This window comes from Alosa pseudoharengus, unplaced genomic scaffold, assembly GCF_046254945.1.
Source record: "Alosa pseudoharengus isolate Yale_2024_CS ecotype anadromous, Long Island Sound unplaced genomic scaffold, YU_APseudo_1.1 YU_APseudo_1.1_scf_11, whole genome shotgun sequence".
Lineage (NCBI taxonomy): Eukaryota > Metazoa > Chordata > Actinopteri > Clupeiformes > Clupeidae > Alosa > Alosa pseudoharengus.
Genome location: NW_027468576.1, coordinates 19,826,663 through 19,846,307, shown reverse-complemented (window position 1 = coordinate 19,846,307; position 19,645 = coordinate 19,826,663). Strand labels below are relative to the sequence as shown.

Sequence of the window (19,645 nt, the reverse complement as noted above, 5' to 3'; positions counted from 1 at the left end):
ATGTGTGTTTGCACAAAGTAGCCTACTGGCGCTGCAAAGGTGAATAGATTTGTTTCTGGGCCAAAAAATCTGTAACATTGTTATAAAACCTTTAAAATCTCTAAACAATCACAAGTAGGGCAGTTCATCACAGTCCATCCATTGCAACTGGACTGATGAAAGGTACACCTGTAGGCTACATTGTATTTGGGAAAAGCAGAAGGTAGCAGCATAATGTATTTATTTATTTATTATTAAACAAAACAATCCCTGTCAGTTCCATGCAGTTTTCAACAGCTATCAAGAAGAGATGTCATGTCATGGATTTTTGTGAATGTTTCTTCTTCTACATATGCATAAGTTCTAGTTCAAATGATATTCAGCTTTATTGTCAATGCACAAATTAAATACCAGTAGTCTAAAACAAAATGCCTTTTTACACAGTGGTGGAAATAACTGACATGTCCAAAAGGGCCTTCATGAAATGCGTTGCGAGACTGTTCATACACATTTTAACGGGCAAAGTTGAAGAGCTACTGTCCGTTATTGTTTGTGCAAATAATATGCTGATTCATGTTCCCTTGCATTTTGCAACCATGAGGTCCATGGTTAAGCTCAATCTTTTGACGCAATCTTTTGATTTTCACCCAGCCTAGTCCATGGTAGGCGCCCGATAGAAATATTGTTTAATTTTGCGATTGAGATATCCACGCACTGACGCCCCCCCCTGTGACGTGTTCGCCCCCCGGTTTTAGAGCTATTCTAAATGCAAAAATGCATAGAGGGAGTTATGACAAAACAGTGACTGTTAACAAACTATAAGCTATATAAGGTAAGCCCTATGCTAGGCCTATTACACAACACAAATTGTCACTAGGCTATGCTGGCGACCCAAATAAAATCTCCTTTGGAACCAATGGCTTACACCTTACAGTATCAAGCTGCCACCTCTTGGCGAAAAGTTAATAGTTTTGCATATCAGTAGTAATACATTTCACGTTGCTGTGAATCACGGAAAGGGCGAATGAAGTGGACACTTCTAAATGGAACCCAGCCCACTGTCTGGCTAAAGCAGCCATAATGAAAGCGTTATCATTGTTTGGATACTTCACACACACGTGTTTTTTAATCGCATAGACTACAACTACCAAGCTGGAATCAAAGCACATCGACTCCCCTCTCACACCCTAAACACGCACTTCGAACAAACAAAAAGCGCCTCAGTCTCACGGAATAGCCATAGGCAAAACTGTATCTGACCGGTGTAACGTTGGTACTAAATCATCCATCGCAAAGAATGATTTTTGTAGCACGTGCAACAAATATGTGTAGGTACAGCCCTGCCCTGAATACATCTCAACGTGCGCTATAAAACATCTGGTTTAAATGGAGATGTAGGCTAGATCATCAGCCTATATGGGTGTTTGGGAATGAACGTTGACTCAGATGCTTTTTGAGACCTTGAGCAGAAATGTCCCAGCCCGGTGTTTAGGGTGCATCATAGACAGATATCTTTCAGGTAGCCTATATATTTTCCATTAAAAAACCATCACGTAGCGAACGTGTTGTGGCTAGCTCACTTAGCTCCTGTTAGTAGCCTAGGTTATGGTCATAAGCAAATGAGATGACAGTCGAAAGATACAATTAGTGCTGTTATCGATTTGCTTGGTAGCCTATAAACGCATTTATGGTTTTCTACAAATACATCAATAATCAAATTGGCCTCCATCACTCAACCATGCTAACATTATTTTACATTCGTTCTGCTATTGATAGGATTAACGTAGCCTACCTGCAGTAAAAAACAAGCATGTCCGATAAACATTCTCAGATTTATTTCGGCTTCAAGAGGAAATGGGAATTACATGTCATGCAGAAATCATCCTACCCTTAGACGTTCTCTGCGGTAAACTACTGTAGCCTACAGTCTTGTCCTTGTAGGAAGCGTAGTGTCTTTCCAACCCACTTTAGATTAACTTCCAACAAAATTACGTCTCACTGCAACGATGCGCCATCTAGTGGACAAACGACTACTTATCGCCAATACTGGAAATGCAGCCATGATGATAATGATGAATATTTATTTTGGCTTTCTTTTAATCCTACAGAATTTGTAATTATGTATCGGCCGTTCTAATACCGATAGTATGTGGGTGCCTGTGTGTGTGTGTGCATGTGTATATGTGTGCACCACCATCTACAGGCCAATGAGTGTACAGTCACTAAATGTACACATAACTTAATTTTTTAGACCCCCCCATGGATGAAATTCTACGAAACTTGGCATACCCCCAGAGAATGTCAGGTTAATCATACACATAAAATTTGGTGCAGTTCTGAACGTCTTTACTGAAGAGAGGGGCGATTAAAGCAGAATGATATTGCATTTTCATTTTTTACCGGGGGGTTGCAAATCACAAATGAGTGATTATGGGCTAGGTAGATGTGGGCCCTTGAGACCAACATACCATAAAAATTTCTTCATCCTCGGTGCCACGGTTCAGGTAGTTATTTAGGCAAAAAAATGCATTTTTTGGGTTTCGGGGGGCCCAGCGCGGAGGGGGAGTGGCCCCCGGGGACCAAACGAAAATTTTCCGTAAAAGTCTAGTGGGGCTACATACCCACCAAATTTCATGTGCCCCGGTGTTTCGGTGCCCCGGGTATCGTTGACCAAAATTTCAGGAAGTAGATGACGGGAAAAAAAAAAAAAAAAACTTTGACAATCCCTATATGGCGGTCATAATTAGTTGCATTTGGTAACATTGTATTGTGACAGATGTAACTTGTGATCAAGCATGTAAAGTCCTTTGTCGAGAATACATTGCATTGTTCTAGTCATATCATTGTCTAATCCTCAGTCCTCACTGTGAGTTGTGGGATTACAAAGACAGAGAATCTGAATCAGCTCCCTAAAAGTAATTTAGCCGATCATGTCCGATATGCATAACTGTGGTTAAGTAACCAGCAGCAGTACTAGGAGCAATTTCTGTCTCAGCTGGTGTCCCTAATCTGACTTAAACCCACTACTGACTACTTCAGTCATTTCTCCTCCCTAAAATTTGATTTGTTTAACATGGGGGTACACCCCCACTGCAACCCTCATCTGGCCCAGCTTGCTTTGTATGAATTTAGCTACCAGTACCAGCAAGAAGTGGTCTATGTATCTCTGCATCTAAAGAGTATTGTAGAGCAAGACAAGCAAAGATATATGGTAGATACAGTGCAGAACCTGTTAGAACATGTCAGCAGATGATGCATTGTGACAGAGTAACAGTGGTGCAGTTGTTCATCTGTGCTGTCGTGATGTTAGATGCTGAGATGTGGTCACCAAAAAAGATGATTAACAAAAGGAATAAGCCAGTGCTATTTTTAGAACTGAACAATTATCCATGCCAGACAGTCAAAAACTGTGACATCACATCACAGCTTTGTGAGAGGATGCTTGATGCAATTTTCACACAGGGATGACTAGGGACTAGGAAGATATACTGTCCTAAAGATGCTGTAAGCAGTGATAGGATTTCTTTTCCATACATGTGCCGTAGTTGCCCATCCTATTTCCTCTATACAAAGTAGAAACATAATGCACTTGCACATCTTTGTAAGTCTGTCATTTTCTGTCCCCTTTCTACTCAAGGAAAACCAGCTAGCTAAATATTCTGAAAAGGTATTGCGACCGTTTTTAGGCTTCTACATTTTCATTTTATCTACTAGATAATCGTACATTTCTTTTGAGTTAAACAATAATCAACATAAATAATTTATGGTAATGTCAGTTTAAATGCAGTATATTGTAGCCTACATTTTAATGTCTGTTCATAAGAGGAAGAAGGAGCAGGAAAATGTGTGATTTATGTGGTGTGTGTGTGTGTGTGTGTGAGAGAGAGAGAGAGAGAGAGAAAGAAAATTGGATTGAAAAAGAATATTGCTGCATTGTTCACAGAGAATGTAAGAAATTCTCAATACAGTGAAAAGTGAGCTATACCAGGACTGAGCTATACCAAGGCAGAGCACACCATGTTGACCAGCTAGTGGAGAAAATCATGAAACAACTTCTTAATCTGAAGCCTTTTGTGTGCTTGTTAGATGGGATCAGATTTATCACATGACAGGCAATTATGTCCCATTATAATTGAAATTAACCAAATAAATACTATAAATGATCTTTTCCCTTTTGACAAATCATGTTTAACTCATTTGTGTAATCCCTTTTCAATCACAAAGATCTTGTCTAAGGCAAGATATCCCCTATAGATTTTCACTGCATGGAATTGCATGTCCCCCAGCTGAATAAACACGGAATAACATATTTGTGCTTTAAAGTTACTGCTGAGTTTGTCTTCCCAGGAGAACACCGATGAAACTCCTACTCTCCAGCTTTGGTCAGTGGAAGATGTATCATCTGCATTTTTGCCATAAAGAATCACTGTTTGTGCAACCATCATCATTAAAAGAGTGCTCGAGGCCCTCTCTGTGAGGTACTTCCCACTCTTCAGACACAACCTCAGTTAAGAGTTAACATGATGGGTGACAGCGTTGGTAGCGTAATGGCTAAGGAGCTGGGTTGGCATGCAGTAGCCAAAAAGGTTGTTCAATTTGTGCCCTTGAGCAAGGCACTTAACCCCAAGTTGCTTTGGGGGGGACTGGCCCCCAATACATGGTAAATGGCACCTTGGATAGAAGGGTCAGCCAAATGAAAAGGCTAAAAAAGATTAAAGATGCAGTCAGTGATTGCGCATGATGCTGCATTTGTTTGCACCAAACAAACACATCAGATAGGTAGCCCCCCCCCCCCCCCCCCCCTACCTATAGGGCTACCTATCTGATGTGTTTGTTTGGTCCTTGGTTAAAATAGAATGTATGATGTTTTGGAAAAAAGCATCAGCTTAGAAATGTAAATGTAAACATAAACAAATGCAGCATCATGCGCAATCACTGACTGCATCTTTAATCTTTTTTTCTTTTTTTACCGACGCTGTCACCCATCATGTTAACTCTTAACTGAGGTTGTGTCTGAAGAGTGGGAAGTACCTCACAGAGAGGGCCTCGAGCACTCTTTTAATGATGATGGTTGCACAAACAGTGATTCTTTATGGGAAATGCAGATGATACATCTTCCACTGACCAAAGCTGGAGAGCAGGAGTTTCATCGGTGTTCTCCTGGGAAGACAAACTCAGCAGTAACTTTAAAGCACAACTATGTTATTCCGTGTTTATTCTGAATACCAAGTTATGAAAAATCTAAATGGTTGTAAATGAATGAATGATAGATAGATAGATAGATAGATAGATAGATAGATAGATAAACAGGAAGACAACATACAGAGATCTGCTTCCCATGCATTCCTACAAAGATATAAAGGATAGCACAATTAAGTTTATCTACATTATGTCAGCCTTAGATTTTAATAGAAAAAAGGACCACTAAAAGAATCACTAAACTGAATATATTTTTACTTTTGCAGGTAAGTATAAACACCCAGCCAGAAATTCACTGTTAGGAGTAGTTTAGGTGCTTTAAAATTATTGATATAATGATGAATATGGACGCCCCCATTTCCCCATGCTGTAGTGGCATTTAAATGGCATAAAATTGGGCAAAAACGAAGAAAGAGTGCTGTCATAAACTCTAAATTGCATGCTTTTATTAAATGATGTCAGTTCTGAAACGAACAAAAGAGTAGCTAAACCTTGACCAGAGATCATTAAGTCAGGTATTGATTTAAGAAGCAGCTCTAATTCGAATTGATAGAACAATTTCGTTTGGTTGCTATCAAAGCTCTTGTGCCCCAGGGCGTTTTCTGGTCTCCTTTTAAGTAGCCTATGACACAGGAGACTTGGATTTCGAAGTCCCTTGGATGTCGAAGATAATTTCATAGACGTAAAAATAACTATGCAAGCAACTTCACTGTTCAAGGCAATAATAGCCTAGAGTTTTTTTGTTGTTGTAATTAGCAAACCACTTTAAACAATCGCATCTTTGGATTTTTGTAAAATATATTTTGTACAACTACTACAACAGGATTTCATCTTTCAACTAGAATTGCTTATTTTGAATAGTATTAATTTCAATAGGCTACAATTCGAATTGTATGTTTTGCCTATTCTGACTTCTTCTATAGGCTTTATGTGTGCAACTGAAGCTTTGCTTCAAACCGTTCGAAACTTAGATTAGATCTAACAAACTGAAGCCATGTTTTGACTGAATAGGACTTAGGCTACTATTTTTTTCTTTCCCCCTATCTTTTATTTAAGTTCAACTGTTACTTTTCCGTTTTAAATTTGTTGTCTTTACAGACTATATTTGGACAATAACTTCTTCAATTCTTACGGTCTTCTGTTTATTGTTTTCATATTTGACATTTCAGTCTTAGCAGAAACTTTAAAGAATGCACTGAAACTTGGAAATAACAGTTATTGCTGACTATCTTGCTGTCTGATGGAAAAAAATCGCCGATATTAGGTGTGACCTGTGTTTTCAAAATGTTACTAAAATTGCTGGCTACAAAGCATCCATCCTTATTTTGTCTCGAACATTCAGCAATTAAAACTGAAGTAGTTAATGAGACCTCTTCACCTCTAGGTTGGCCAGGGCAGACATTTGTGACAAACTTTGGCTTGTAATCGCTGTAATTAAATAAATCAAACCTCTTTTTCCCAGAGACTCTTCACTAGTTTTGATTGGCACGCGAAATTGATATGTTTGGGGGCAACGCATTGTGCTAAGCGCCTCCGAATCCCTAATGCAGATCTGAAGAGCGTAATACGTCATGGATAACTGTTACTTCGAGGGTCTGCTGTTTTTGTAAGTAAAGACTTAAATCTGTCCCTTTCAAATGCTATTTCAATAATCGCCCAGGTTGTCATGGTGAACGTACAAGTGGATCATATTTATGGGTTGTAGTGCAGAGATTTAAAGGCTGCAACTGGCCATTTGACTCCAGAGTGAATTTGAATCTCCAGTAGGCTAGTCTACCTCGTCATGTGCGGAGACTGCGAAGGAGAAGCTGAGCAACTGGACAGGTGCCTAAAGAGCCGGAGGGAAAGCCGACTGGTAAATACAAACTGCATGTCAACACGACATTTTGGAAAAATGTTTCAGTAGCCTATATTATTTCTGCATGCGCAGGTGCGCCTTGTTTTTGACAGGACGCGCAGAAAAGTTTTGGCGTAAAGTTAGGCTAACGTAGCATTCACCTGATACAACTGCTTGTAGTTAGCGCTACCATTTGCTGGAGGATTGGGGGCAACTGGACGGAGTGTAAACTTTTTTTTACATTCAGGGAATACCAGAAGAAGTGCTGGAGGTCGACTCAAGTTCTCTCTCATCCCCCTCTGCTTCGCCACAAGGAATGGCATCTCCAACTCGTTTGGGGAAAGCGGTTTGCGCTAACTGTCGAGAGGAAATTGTGGATAAATACTTGCTCAAGGTATACAAGGATACGCACTTGCTCAGTGTTTTTTGTCGACTCTTGCCTTTTTCGCGACTTAATGCAAAACTGGTAGGCTATATCAGTGCTTTTTAGAAGTCTTGGCTAGTCTAACGTACTTTTTCCGGGTTAAAATGGCATTGATAGCCAAACTGCGAGACTTGAGATGATAGATTAAATTAATTTAACGTGGTTACATTTGAAGGGTCGATTTGTGTTCTAAGGTCTTATCATTGTTAAATCTAGGTGAACGACTTGTGCTGGCATGTGCGCTGTCTGTCGTGCAGCGTTTGCCAGACTTCGCTTGGCGGGCACACCAGCTGCTATATCAAAGAAAAGGAGGTGTTTTGCAAAGTTGACTATTTTAGGTAGGCTATTCTCATATATCTCAGTGTTCTCTTTAGGGCCCTGACAACAAATAGTTTTAAGCAGATTTGACAACATTGTGAACAGTGCCATTTATATTATATTATATTATGGTGCAATAATATATTATATTATATCATGGTGCAATTGTTAACTCACAAACATCAAACCCATACATACAAACCTACACAGTTGTCTACTGACAGCATCATCTTCAGTGTTAGGAAAATATTGGAGCCTTTTTTTGGCTTGTAAAATTCAGAAAACACACTCTTAATACATTCCTTTTGAATTTGACTTTATTCTGATACAAGTTGTAGGCTAAACCTTTAACTTTTAAATGTAGGCTAAATGTCCCATTGTACTCCAGCATCTCTCAAGTCTTGGGCCTTAATTATGCAGGAGGTACAGGACCTGGTGTGCGTGCTGTGGCCGAAGCATCCAGTCCACAGACTGGGTGCGGCGAGCCAAGGGGAACGTGTACCATCTGGCCTGCTTCGCCTGCTTTTCCTGCAAGAGACAGCTGTCCACGGGTGAGGAGTTTGCCCTGGTGGAGGAGAAGGTGTTGTGTCGGGTACACTACGACTGCATGCTGGACAACCTCAAGCATGCAGTGGAGAAGGGTGAGGATACACGGCATGTGGGGATACGCTTAGCTTCAAACCTCTCAGTCAGGGATTGTCATTTTTGTGTCTATCTTCTTGTGTCATCTTCTTGCCAATGCTATTACTGTAAACTAAGTTCTCTAGAGAGTAATTAATAATGTTATTGGCCTTCAGTGGGTGGCTGTAGTTTTTGTTTTTTTATCTGTAGGGTATTTTAGTGGCAAAGCTTTTTCTCTCTTCACTGAAAAATGTGAAAGTAGCCAAGCCAGAGCCTTGATCATGATTGAACAGTGAATAATGTCTGCAGTCGTTACAGTAGGTGTTTAGAATGCTGCAGTTCCACACCACAGGTATTTGGCATGTCATGTTTTTTGATGGTTGTAAATGTTACATATGGGACAAGCCTGGACAGATTCTGAGCGTGAAGCAGGAGACATTTGTGCATGGCATATCTTGATCTCCTGCATCAGATACTGTACCCGGCTGACTGTTTTCGTTTCTCTCCGGCTTTGATAATAGGAAGCATGGTCAGTGTGGAGGGAGCAATGCCTACAGAACAAGAAATGAATCAGCCCAAATCATCAAAGAGGGCCCGCACAAGCTTCACGGCAAACCAGCTGCAGGTATTGTAACAACATCATCAGAGATCCCACTGGTCTTTCTCACGGGCCCTGCATGTTGTTTTATAACGTGCATATGCCTTTGTCCAAAAACATTTTTAAGAGATGTGTGCGGGAAGAGAAATAGATTAATTGGATTAGTCAGAAATCGATGCACAAAGGAATGAAAGAAGACTATTAGCTGTTATGCGGAAAAGCAATTTTCAGGAGAGTATAATGCCAATGTGTGGTCGGAGGGCTATGAGATTAGGTCAGGTGAGGGAAATGGCCATAAAATAAATTAATTATTATACCTATTTTGAGTCATGGTCATTTTTATAACCTAAAACTTATTTTTTTTACTAAACTCCCAACACAATTAGGGAGTCTGGGTAGACCTACTGCATTTGATCCATTGCTTTTATAATAGTGGTCTTGTAACCTGTAGTGCTCTTACAATAGCCGTATTGTAACCTACAGTGTTAAGAAAGTGTGCTATCTAATTTGATGGACAGGTGATGCAAGCCCAGTTCGCCCTAGACAATAATCCTGACGCCCAGACGCTCCAGAAGTTAGCTGAACAAACTGGCCTCAGCAGAAGGGTGATTCAGGTGAGTATTTCCATGTGTGGGCGAGCAGTTTGGTCTGATTGAAGTCTCATTCTTGGAAGCATTGCACCATTTTTATAATGTATGTGATAGCATCGCTATTGTTGAGAGTGCTATTGAGCAATGATTCTCAACTGGTGTGCCGGGGTACACTAACATGGTTTAGTGAGTTGTGCCGTGGATTTTGGAGAAACCCAAAGCGTTTTTTTGTACGTGAATGTGTGAATGACACACCTTATTAATTAAAGCATTTTAGGTAGTCGGAGACTCGCACCTTTTTTAAAAATCTGGTCTTTTGTAGGCTACCATTCTCAGTTTGATTTCATGATTTGAAGCTGAGATCCGTCTCGCAACTCCTAAGCAAGATCGCCATAGTTTACCACCTATAAGCACGATTGTTATGCATATGTCTAGATTTTTTTACTTTCTTTTTTACTTTGACTTTTTTTTACTTATTTTTTTACCAGCTCTAGCAAAAAAAAAAAAAAAACAGGTCTGGCGACCAGTCTGAGGACTCTCACAACTTTGGCAGCCACCTTTTCCCTTGTCAAGCAAAAGAACAAAAAACATCAACAATAACATGCCTTACTTTTCTGTTCAGCACAGAACATGTGTAGAAATATACAGTATGGGTATAAGATGATGAACTCCTGGTAATTAGGGTATACAGTATATGTGCCATAGCGTTTTGGTTTGACTTTTGGTGTGCCTCTCAAAACATTTTTGAGAACCTCTGCTATAGAGATGTAGGATGGAATACACTAAGGATTATAACAGCTGAATAGATGGAATAATTCAGTAGAAATGGACTCTTTGTGAAGTGCCACGGCTTACAGCATACCTCTCTGCCGCTCTTGTCCAGGTGTGGTTTCAGAACTGCAGGGCACGGCACAAGAAGCACATCAGTCCGTCTCACCCTTCGTCGTCGTCGTCCTCCACCTCCTCCACCTCATCGGTGCCTCCCCTCTCATCCCTGCAGCCCCTGCGGCTGCCCCAGCCCGTGATAGAGGAGCTGCAGTACTCATCGTACGAACCCGAGGGCTCCATGCTCTCCGCACTGCACTCATACATCGACGGTAAGTTTTGTCACAACAACCGTCCATACACTACATTTATATTCACAGTTAGGGCTACATTAACCCTTCAGCAGGGGAGTTTTAAACATTCTGACAGAAGATTCTATTCCGCAATAATGTAAGGTTCTAACGTTGAATGTAATGAACCCAGATATTTAGAATGTTCAATTTCCAACATTCGGTGTGACGGTACCATCAGTCAGTATTTATATTTACATCCAGCAGTTTACCAGATCCATTGATCTACAGTGATTTAAAGGACAGAAACGTTGGGATGCACTGATATATCAGCCAACATTGGTATCAGCCAATATCGGCCTGGTTGACTATCGGCTATTGACAAATTTACTGATGCCAGTGGCTGATGTTTATCTGTTACAGCATCAATTCTACACTAGGTAAATGTTGTGATATGAGGGCCTGAAAGACTTGAAAATGGTTCTGTTTTTTATGAATATTTATGAAAGTATATCTATATGTATAATTAACAACAAAAACTAATTAAACAAGCAAAAAAAATATATTGCATTGGTTATCGGCCAAATTGTTATTTTATACATCGGTATCAATATTGGCCCAGAATTTCACAATCGGTGCATTTCTACAGAAAAGGTATATATTTTACATGTCAGAATGTGGGCCCCTTTGAAAATATTAGAATCAGTCCAGAACAGGTCATAAGTATTGTTTTTTAGAAGCCACTAATGTACGTAATACACGTGTCTGCTAAAGTAATAAATGTAAATGACATGTACATGTCATGTACAGGGATAAGTAACCATGACCAACTGGTGCCATTGAGAGTTGATGGACTTTAATTAACATTACCGAATCTGTCTGTCTCCCTGCAGTACATTCACCATCATCAGTAATGTACCACTCACTGCTGCCGCATCCAGGCACACAGCTGCCAGTCACTCACGCTTGAGCCTTGCCGTCTTTTTGCACCTTCTTCTCCGCCATTAATGTGCAAATAGGCCCGAGAAATGGACTCTGGCCTTTTTTCGTTATGGAAATGCTTTTGATTTATACATCAGCAACCCAGGTTGTACAGTAAGTGTATTGTTGCATTAACTTGTTCATAGTGAAAAGTGTCAATATGAGCGAAGGTTTTTTTTTTTTTTTTGTCGGAGGAAGGTTTTATGATTCATAGAGGGAGTTATTCACACCTGCCTCTAGCCGCATGAAATTGCACAATTTACTGTAGAGTCTACTTGCATAAACGTTTTGGCTCACAAATCCTGTCTGGACTGTTTATGATGTCTGTTAGTTTTGAGCGTGACCATTTAGGTAACAGCTGATCATTGATAAAAGGGTGCACTGGTCTTACTACCTCTCCGGTCTTGGTAAATGGCTGGCTTTGATACAGGAACTGATATGTTACAGTAGTTGAAAGACAAATTTTGAGTTTTCCACCCCATGTAAAATAGTAACGAATACGACTACACCCTACGCGTATGAGATTCATGCTAACTACTACCATATACTGTTACATTGTTTAATAATAAAAATGCTTGTACATGCGGCTTGAAAATGGTTAAATTTGTAATAAGAGCTGGCCATCAGTATGACTCTGTTTTGACATTACAGCACTGCATTGCCTAGATATAGAGGATGCTGCCCAATTCAGACATGAATGCTGCTGTTACATGACTATGAATGTTGTGCTATAAAATGTTCTCTTTTCTGTATATCGTTCAAATTAATTATTTATGTTCTATTTATTTCTTGTGCTTCACTGTCATTTTTAAATAAATGTAAAATTACACAAACACCGTTACAATGTGATCTTTTGGTTGTTCTACCACTTCAAACAGATAATGAACAAATTAAATAAATATATCAAAGCAAATTGAATCAGCTACAGCACCATTGTCTTTCACATGGAAGATGAAACCTTTCAGTAGCAAACTTGTTGGTTGCAGATAAGCTACAGGTAACTGTAACTGTTTGTAATTGTAGGTTGAAGATGAGTTACTCTAATATAGGCTGCTAGTGTTGCTGAAGATGAACTATGCTATTTGTACAAAATACAGTACAATGCAATGCTGCTTTATCTAAGCAGGAGTTGTGGGAAAGATCCCACCCATATCTAGCTTGGATCTGCCATGGCGGAGTTATCTATTTAACTACAACTCGGCATAATCTTCCTTTTATGTTTGGTACATTATGGGTGAATCTGTAGCTTGTGTGCAGTTCATATAGAGTGCAAAAAGTACATTGTTTAAAAAGTACATGTTATGAGGGTGGTACGAGAAAAGCATGTTGCATAATTGCGTAATGAAACAAGGGGGTACATTTTTTTTATTTGAATTGCAGATGTTGACTATCTGAGTTGGAGTGTAAACGTGTTAGAGGTGGAGAAGCACCAGCCTTGGCTCACCACAGCGGCTTTAAACATGTCTGACTTGTGTCTGCTTGCTGTCTGTGGTGAGGCGAAAGAATTCAACTGAAAGGCAGGCAGGGCACGGCATGAAGAATAACAAATATACATCTTCCCTATCTTCTTGACATAAGCTTTTCACAAACCGATGCTAAAAACGAAGCCTGTTTTTGATATTTGATAATTCTTTATTGAATATCTTACCTCTGCCTAGTAGTGTTTACAAACGGCATGGAGGTGATAAAAAATGGACACATCATACATGTTATTATGCAATGTTTATTTAAAACAAAACATTAATTGACTAATATTTTATATAAAAATTAAGTCAGCTTCCTATTCTCACAACTTTGGCACTGACATTGGTTTTGATAATGGACAAAACAGGGGAACAACACAAAGTACTTATGTTCAGGAGACACACATAGAATTTCAGTGACCCCCCCACCCTTTTACCACACATTAACTGGATGGAAAGTATGTTTGGATACCTACACAAGTGAGCGAGACGTATCCAGGGGTGGGCATAGGACCAGCAGCCCACTGGACTGATGGGTCATCGCCCCATGGCACTATTAATTATGAGCATCAAAGCTGATCACCTGCAAACTGACACACTGAAATGATCATAAACACTCTGAAGTGTGTCTTAAAGTATGCAATCATGGGTTTAGCAATCATGTTACATGGAACTGTGCAAAACAACTTTAAAATGGTCCAAAGCCTTCTCAATTACAATTTTGTTCAATCTACTGTTAGTCACTGATTTACGGACTTAAAGGAAAAATAGAGTGCTTAACTAACCTATAACTCTGCATGGCAGAAACTCATACAATGTAGTAATTTAAGTAACAGCCCTTAAGAGTAAAGCATACTTCACAGGGCTTCAATTATTGTCTTGGTTTAGAGGAAGAAGTGGAAAAGGAAAGACCACTGTGTCATCAATACTAATCTCAATATGAGAGGAATATTAACACTCCACCTACTGTAAGTGAAATCAAATGGATGGGAGACATGTGTGCACTTATGTGCTAGGATTAATTAACGTGGTACAAATGCACAATCAGCTCTCTCACTCACGCACATATACACACTCACCTTGCACATGTGCACACACACACACACACACACACACACCTTCAGTCAGTCATGCATTCAACCATGTGTATGCTTGTGCTACAACTCCATCTAGTGGACAAAGTATGGCTCTCTTCAACATCACTGTTGGACAGTAAAAATATCTCAGTCTGTTACATTCAAATGAACTGCATTATAACATTACAGTTTAAAGATACTTTACGCCAAAAAGATAGTGGCGTGTATGTGTACATCCCGGATATGTTGTAAAAAACACACATGTATTTACAAAACGAGTGCTTAACAGACATGGCAGGTTAACTTTAAATAGATTTCCCTTTCAGTGTGTTCCCTTTAAAGGAGAGTTAAACTTTTTTTCTCTGGTTTGTTTTGTAGAGGAATGAGCTTTGGCATAACACCAATTTGTAAACTCTTTCCCTCCCTATCTGGTTTCCTCTTCCTTCATTTCCTCATTGCACACGTCTATGTTTGCAAAAACACGTCTCAGTGTGGCTGAGACAACTGCAGGCCAGTGCCACAGATCTGTGGACGAGGTTTTAGAGCCCTCTCTCTCTCTCTCTCTGTCTCTCTCTCTCCGTGTGATGGACGGCATCACTTCTTCTTAGTCGGCCGCCTCTTGACATTCTTCTTGTTGAGGATGTTGCGCAGCTCGCTGCTCATGTAGTAAGGTCGAGCCGCGGAACCGTTGTTCCTCTCCAGGTCGACCACTGAGAACAAGAAAGAGAGCTTGTCAGAACGGCCAGAGGCCCTTGTAATGAGCAGAATCACCACAAGGGTGCGATCATGAGCTATGACCCACACTGTGTTCCTCTGTTGGACATCATGATGGCTTGTTATTTTAGAAAACAACACAGCCTGTGTCTGTGAGTGAAAAATAAATTCATTGTTTGTCAACATACCAACGGTGCAATGATTCAGAAAATGCAGTATATTTTAAGGATGGCAAAGGAAAGTGGCAGGCAAAGGTTAGCGGGAAAGAAAAAGCTTTTTGTTTGAAACATTCAAATTTATTTAGAGGGAAAAATCACATTGTCACGGATAGATTGATTTTATGTAAAAGGTTTCTCATAGAAAACATTTACGCACTCCCCTCCCCAGAAACAGATGTATCACCTGGTATTAAAAAGGCAGCACTATCCCTGTACCACGCAATACAAAATTACCAAAAATGGCTTTTACATCCTTATAGAAATTGTATTTGAAAAAGAGTTAGATTTTAAAAACAAAAAGAGAAAAACAAAAGCAGTAACTCCTCAGTTTAAACTAGGCACATGTACCAGAGACTGCAATCAAGAGTTCCTGAAAAATCCACAGGCTCGATTCAAAATCTCCTTCTCAAGATCGAACGACAGGATGAGATCCCATTGGCTCCCTGACATTTGCCTTCAGCATGTGTGAACCCAGTGTGTGCGTGTGTGCATGTTTGTGTGCCGCGATCACGCATGTGTGAGTGTGAGTATGTGTTTTTGAGCCCAGTGTGTATGTGTGTGTGTGTGTGTGTATGTGTGTGTTTGAGTGTGAGCCGGGTGTGTGTTTGTGAGCCCAATGTGTGTTTTTGTGTGTGTGTGTGTGAGAGACCCCGGTGTGTGTTTGTGTGAGTATGTATGCTAGTGTGAAGCTCCAGGCATTTTGGACAGTTTGGACCAGTGAGGATGTCTGCGAAAGAGCACATGTGTTTGTGAGAGGGAGATGCACGTGGGCGCTGCCGCCTAGCCGAGTGGAGTGGAGCGGAGCGCTGGTTACGTAAATCCAGCCTCACGTCTGTGGGTGAGTGAGAAATAGCAACATTCTGGACCATAAGCAACACTTGAGAGTCATTTACAAAGTCAGGAAAAAAATTATACAAAGTGTGTACTGCAGAAGAAAAAACAAAAGAAAAAACCTAAGCAATGTTGTATCAGGCGCAAACCAAAGCGAAAGGAAATCATTCGTGACTGCATGGTGACTGCTTTATGAAGCGGCCGTGCAAGCAAATCTCAAAAAGTCGACTCTTTCTTCTCCAATACAAATGGATTATAAAGACCTTCACCCTCCCTACGCTCCGGCGACCTATCTGGTAACAATGATGTAGACTACACTGTGCCGCGTATCGGGAGACGTCGCTGTTGCTTGGTGGGTAAGGCAGCGATGAGGAGGCGGCAGACAGAAGCAGAGCGGCAGGTGACAGAAAGTAGGAGGTCTGAGGTCAGCGCCATGGCAACAGGGGGCATGGAGGAGAACTGAAAGTCCGCCCTGGTTGACAACAGCCACTGAGAGGGGCCATGGAGGAGGAGGAGGGGGGGAGTGGGGGTGCTGTCTCCACACCTCTGCCGACCACCCCCCACCACCCCACCACCCCCCCCAGACTACGAGTCACATAAAGCCACTAGTCTAGCATGCTTTACTGTCCAGCCAAATGGGTAGCTGGGTCCCACACCCCTGGTCTGTTTTCCACCAGGGTCCTCAGGACCCGGCGTACTGCTTGCCAGGCTGGTCTGCCCTCCGCAGGATTTTGTGCAAACCGGGGGACATGAAGTAAGGCTTGCCGGGAGAGCCGTCGTTCCGCTCCAGGTCTTCGCCTGGTGGACGACCGGCCAGCAGAGCGGGAGGAGGAGGAAGAGGAGGAGGTGGAGGACGGCGGGTGGCAGGGAAGCATCATCAGAAAGCAGAGAGATAGAAGAGAGAGAGAGAGAGAGAGAGAGAGAAAGCAGGAGGGATAGCAGAGAGGGAGAGAGAAGAAAAGAAAAGGCAAAACAGAAAGGGACAGGGGATAGTGGGAAATGTGAGAAACCAGTTAGCGTCAAGTTTAAGAGGGTCACGCAAGGAAAAAGTATTTTAGTTTCATTAAATAATTAAAAAATGTTACATTAGTCAAATCATGCCCAAAGACGCTTAAAAGAGCAGATAATCAAACCAAAGAAATCAGAGAGAAAAAGAGGGAATGTTTCCAAAATGTTACAGTGTTCAGTACAAAAAGAGACAACAATAAAACTGCAGTAAAATACTCACAGAAACAGAGGAACAGTGTATCCACACACATGGCATAGACATTAAAGAAGCCATGCGCCACCAAGTAGGATCCAAATATCACAGTCTGTGTACAACATAAGAGGAAACAGTATGTCAGTCACAACAAATCCAAAACACATCTGGATCACCTTACCCTGCTACCACTGAACTCACTGCAGTTCCCTGACTCACCAGCAGAGGTACCCAATAATAATTCAACGATGGCACTTCCTCCTGGATGACTGGTATCTTGCGCGTGAAGAAGAAGAATGCCAATACACCTGGAACATATTATGGAAAATGTGTGAGAACCAGTGACCTGGCAGCAAAGTCCTGGAAGACGCAATTCACATTTAATTATTTTTTTTAACAGGTTAGGGCCTTTCTTTCATGTTCTGTGGCCACGTCCATCCTTAAAATAGCTGACCACAGACAACCATACATAAAATGTATCATAATAAAAAAGCAACTCACCCACACTTCCTGAAATGAGTAATTTTCCAAGGAACAGTAGAAAGTCTGTCACCTTATCCAGGACCGCCACCCTATGGAACAGAGAGGCATGGTCCAGTGGTCTCACTTTAAACACAGTCTCGCAAACACACACAACACACAAAACAAACAAGAACAACGATACACACACAAGCACAGTGTGAGAGTGAAAATTTCTTTCTCACCGAACAACATTTCTCATGAGGAGGAAGAAGGCGTCCTTTGCAGAGGTGCAGAAGTTTTTCCCATATATTGCAATCTATAGAAAGAAATCAAGTCAATTCAATATACATACATTTATTACAGTGCTATTAAATGCTATGGCTCTCATTACATAAATCCTGAAACAATTTGGTACAAACAGTGATTTCCAATCAAATTGTACTGTATTCTTTTATGACAGTATTATAAAGTGTTGTGTGCACAGTGCACAGGTTGTGATTGAGTGTATTGTTTATGAGATCCCCATTTGCTGGGGCACAAATCCCAGTTATTCTTCCTGGGGTCCGACAGTGTGACGGTGCCACTCACCATGATGTAGGCGTTTCTGTTCATGAACTTAATGAAGTGCTCTAGGCACCAGAAACAGCACTTCAGGCAGCAAAGCAGGAAGCGAGCGAAGACATTCTGAGCACCTGGGACGAGAGGGGCAGGGGGGGGGGGGGTGGTGTGAGCATGGTCTCACATCAGACAGACACAATTATGAGTGTGGTGAGGGTGGGGTCAGTGGTGTGTTGACCTTGGGATGTGCCCTGTACCTTTGAGTTTGTGGTCCAGGTATTCCAGGATGATGCGGAAGAACTGGACGATGGAGAGGATGAGTGCACCGAATGCAAGGGAACCCGTGTGATACCTGCAGAGCACAGCACCCACATACATGAGACTGTTTGTGTTTTTTTTTTTTTTTTGATGGTATTCCAATCCATGGTTGAAGGACTGGACTAAGGAAACTCATATAGCTGATAGTGTGTCTCATTTCACTTCATAACACCTTGACTACATCATGTCAGTGAGCCATGGTGAGGCATGGAGACACAGGTACTGCATAAAAAGTGAAAAACATTCCTACTGAACATGGCAATCAATGAAAGCAGAAATGTCTTTGACAACCTTATGTTAAAGCAGCACTGAAGAAGATTTGCTCTTGGGGTCCCCCTACAGTTGAGAAGCGCAATACTAAATGTGCGTCTTTGCAACAAATTAAAAAACATAACTCCGGTACAGTGTAGAGGGAATGCGATAAGACCTGCTCAGAGAGTGGCAGAAGTGGCATTTGCCCTATTCAGAGTAAAAAAAACTTGGGGGGCTTGTGATAAGTCTAAGGGATAAAAATCCCTGTTTAACATGAAAGTGTTCTTATGTCCAAATCGACACACACACACACATCAGCCCAAATCGAACTATCTCTCCAGAAAACTTACTGGATCAGACACACACACACACACACACACACACAAGCTCAGTTATGCTTAGTTCTCACACTAGATCAGATGACTACCTTATAGCCCTGCCAAAAGAGGCGAAGAGCGGGCACGCTGGGATGTCTGCAGGCTTCTTGAGGGCCCAGTAGTAGGAGGCGAAAGCCCCGGCCAGGGTGCACTGGCCCAGGGCAATGGTGAAGTTGACCAGCCACAGGAAGACCAGCAGGTTGCCCAGCTGCAGGATGAAGATGTAGCGGTGGTACACACTCTCGCCGCCGTAGAACGCAAACGTACACTGGGCACCCGGGCATACCTTAGTCACGTTCGTCTTGTTGAAGGTCTGAGACGAAATGATGAATACAAATGATAAATCTAATATATATGCCAGAAATGCATATGAGCAAACATAGGTTACATTCACATTCTTATAGGCACTTTAGTTCTGGCAATTATATATGCGAGGGTTGTATTAATGCTCACCATAACATTTAGGGGAGAATCCCTTCTAATTAATTACATATGTCACAAAAAAGGAGATCTATGATAACACCTTAATAAACTGTCAAGAGTAAGTGTTAGCTTTCTTTGCACTACACTGAC

At 41.2% G+C, this 19,645-nt stretch overlaps 2 protein-coding genes across 7 annotated transcripts in view; one reads left to right on the top strand and one right to left on the bottom strand.

Annotated features, from left to right (window-relative positions):
- The first annotated feature begins 6,116 nt into the window (after positions 1–6,116).
- LOC143116920 (LIM/homeobox protein Lhx8) lies at positions 6,117–12,419 on the top strand. The gene is made up of 9 exons (XM_076278301.1): positions 6,117–6,784; positions 6,943–7,033; positions 7,263–7,409; positions 7,656–7,777; positions 8,178–8,398; positions 8,900–9,003; positions 9,495–9,590; positions 10,450–10,663; positions 11,515–12,419. Exons 1-9 carry the CDS (start codon positions 6,750–6,752, stop codon positions 11,589–11,591), a joined length of 1,107 nt encoding a protein of 368 aa, XP_076134416.1. The 5' UTR covers positions 6,117–6,749; the 3' UTR covers positions 11,592–12,419.
- Positions 12,420–13,309: 890 nt separating this feature from the next.
- slc44a5b (solute carrier family 44 member 5b) overlaps positions 13,310–19,645 on the bottom strand; it is a 43,143-nt gene continuing 36,807 nt past the window's right edge. For 3 of the 6 annotated variants that reach the window (XM_076278295.1, XM_076278297.1, XM_076278299.1), the window contains 8 exons: positions 19,123–19,385; positions 18,383–18,477; positions 18,156–18,259; positions 17,810–17,883; positions 17,607–17,677; positions 17,325–17,413; positions 17,133–17,217; positions 13,310–14,851 (listed from right to left, as the gene is read on the bottom strand). In XM_076278295.1, coding sequence (XP_076134410.1) covers positions 14,736–14,851; positions 17,133–17,217; positions 17,325–17,413; positions 17,607–17,677; positions 17,810–17,883; positions 18,156–18,259; positions 18,383–18,477; positions 19,123–19,385 — 897 coding nt within the window. In that variant the 3' untranslated portion in view covers positions 13,310–14,735. Of the gene's footprint in view, positions 14,852–16,456; positions 16,703–17,132; positions 17,218–17,324; positions 17,414–17,606; positions 17,678–17,809; positions 17,884–18,155; positions 18,260–18,382; positions 18,478–19,122; positions 19,386–19,645 lie in introns of those variants that run through there. The other 3 variants (XM_076278296.1, XM_076278298.1, XM_076278300.1) reach the window with 3 other exon arrangements.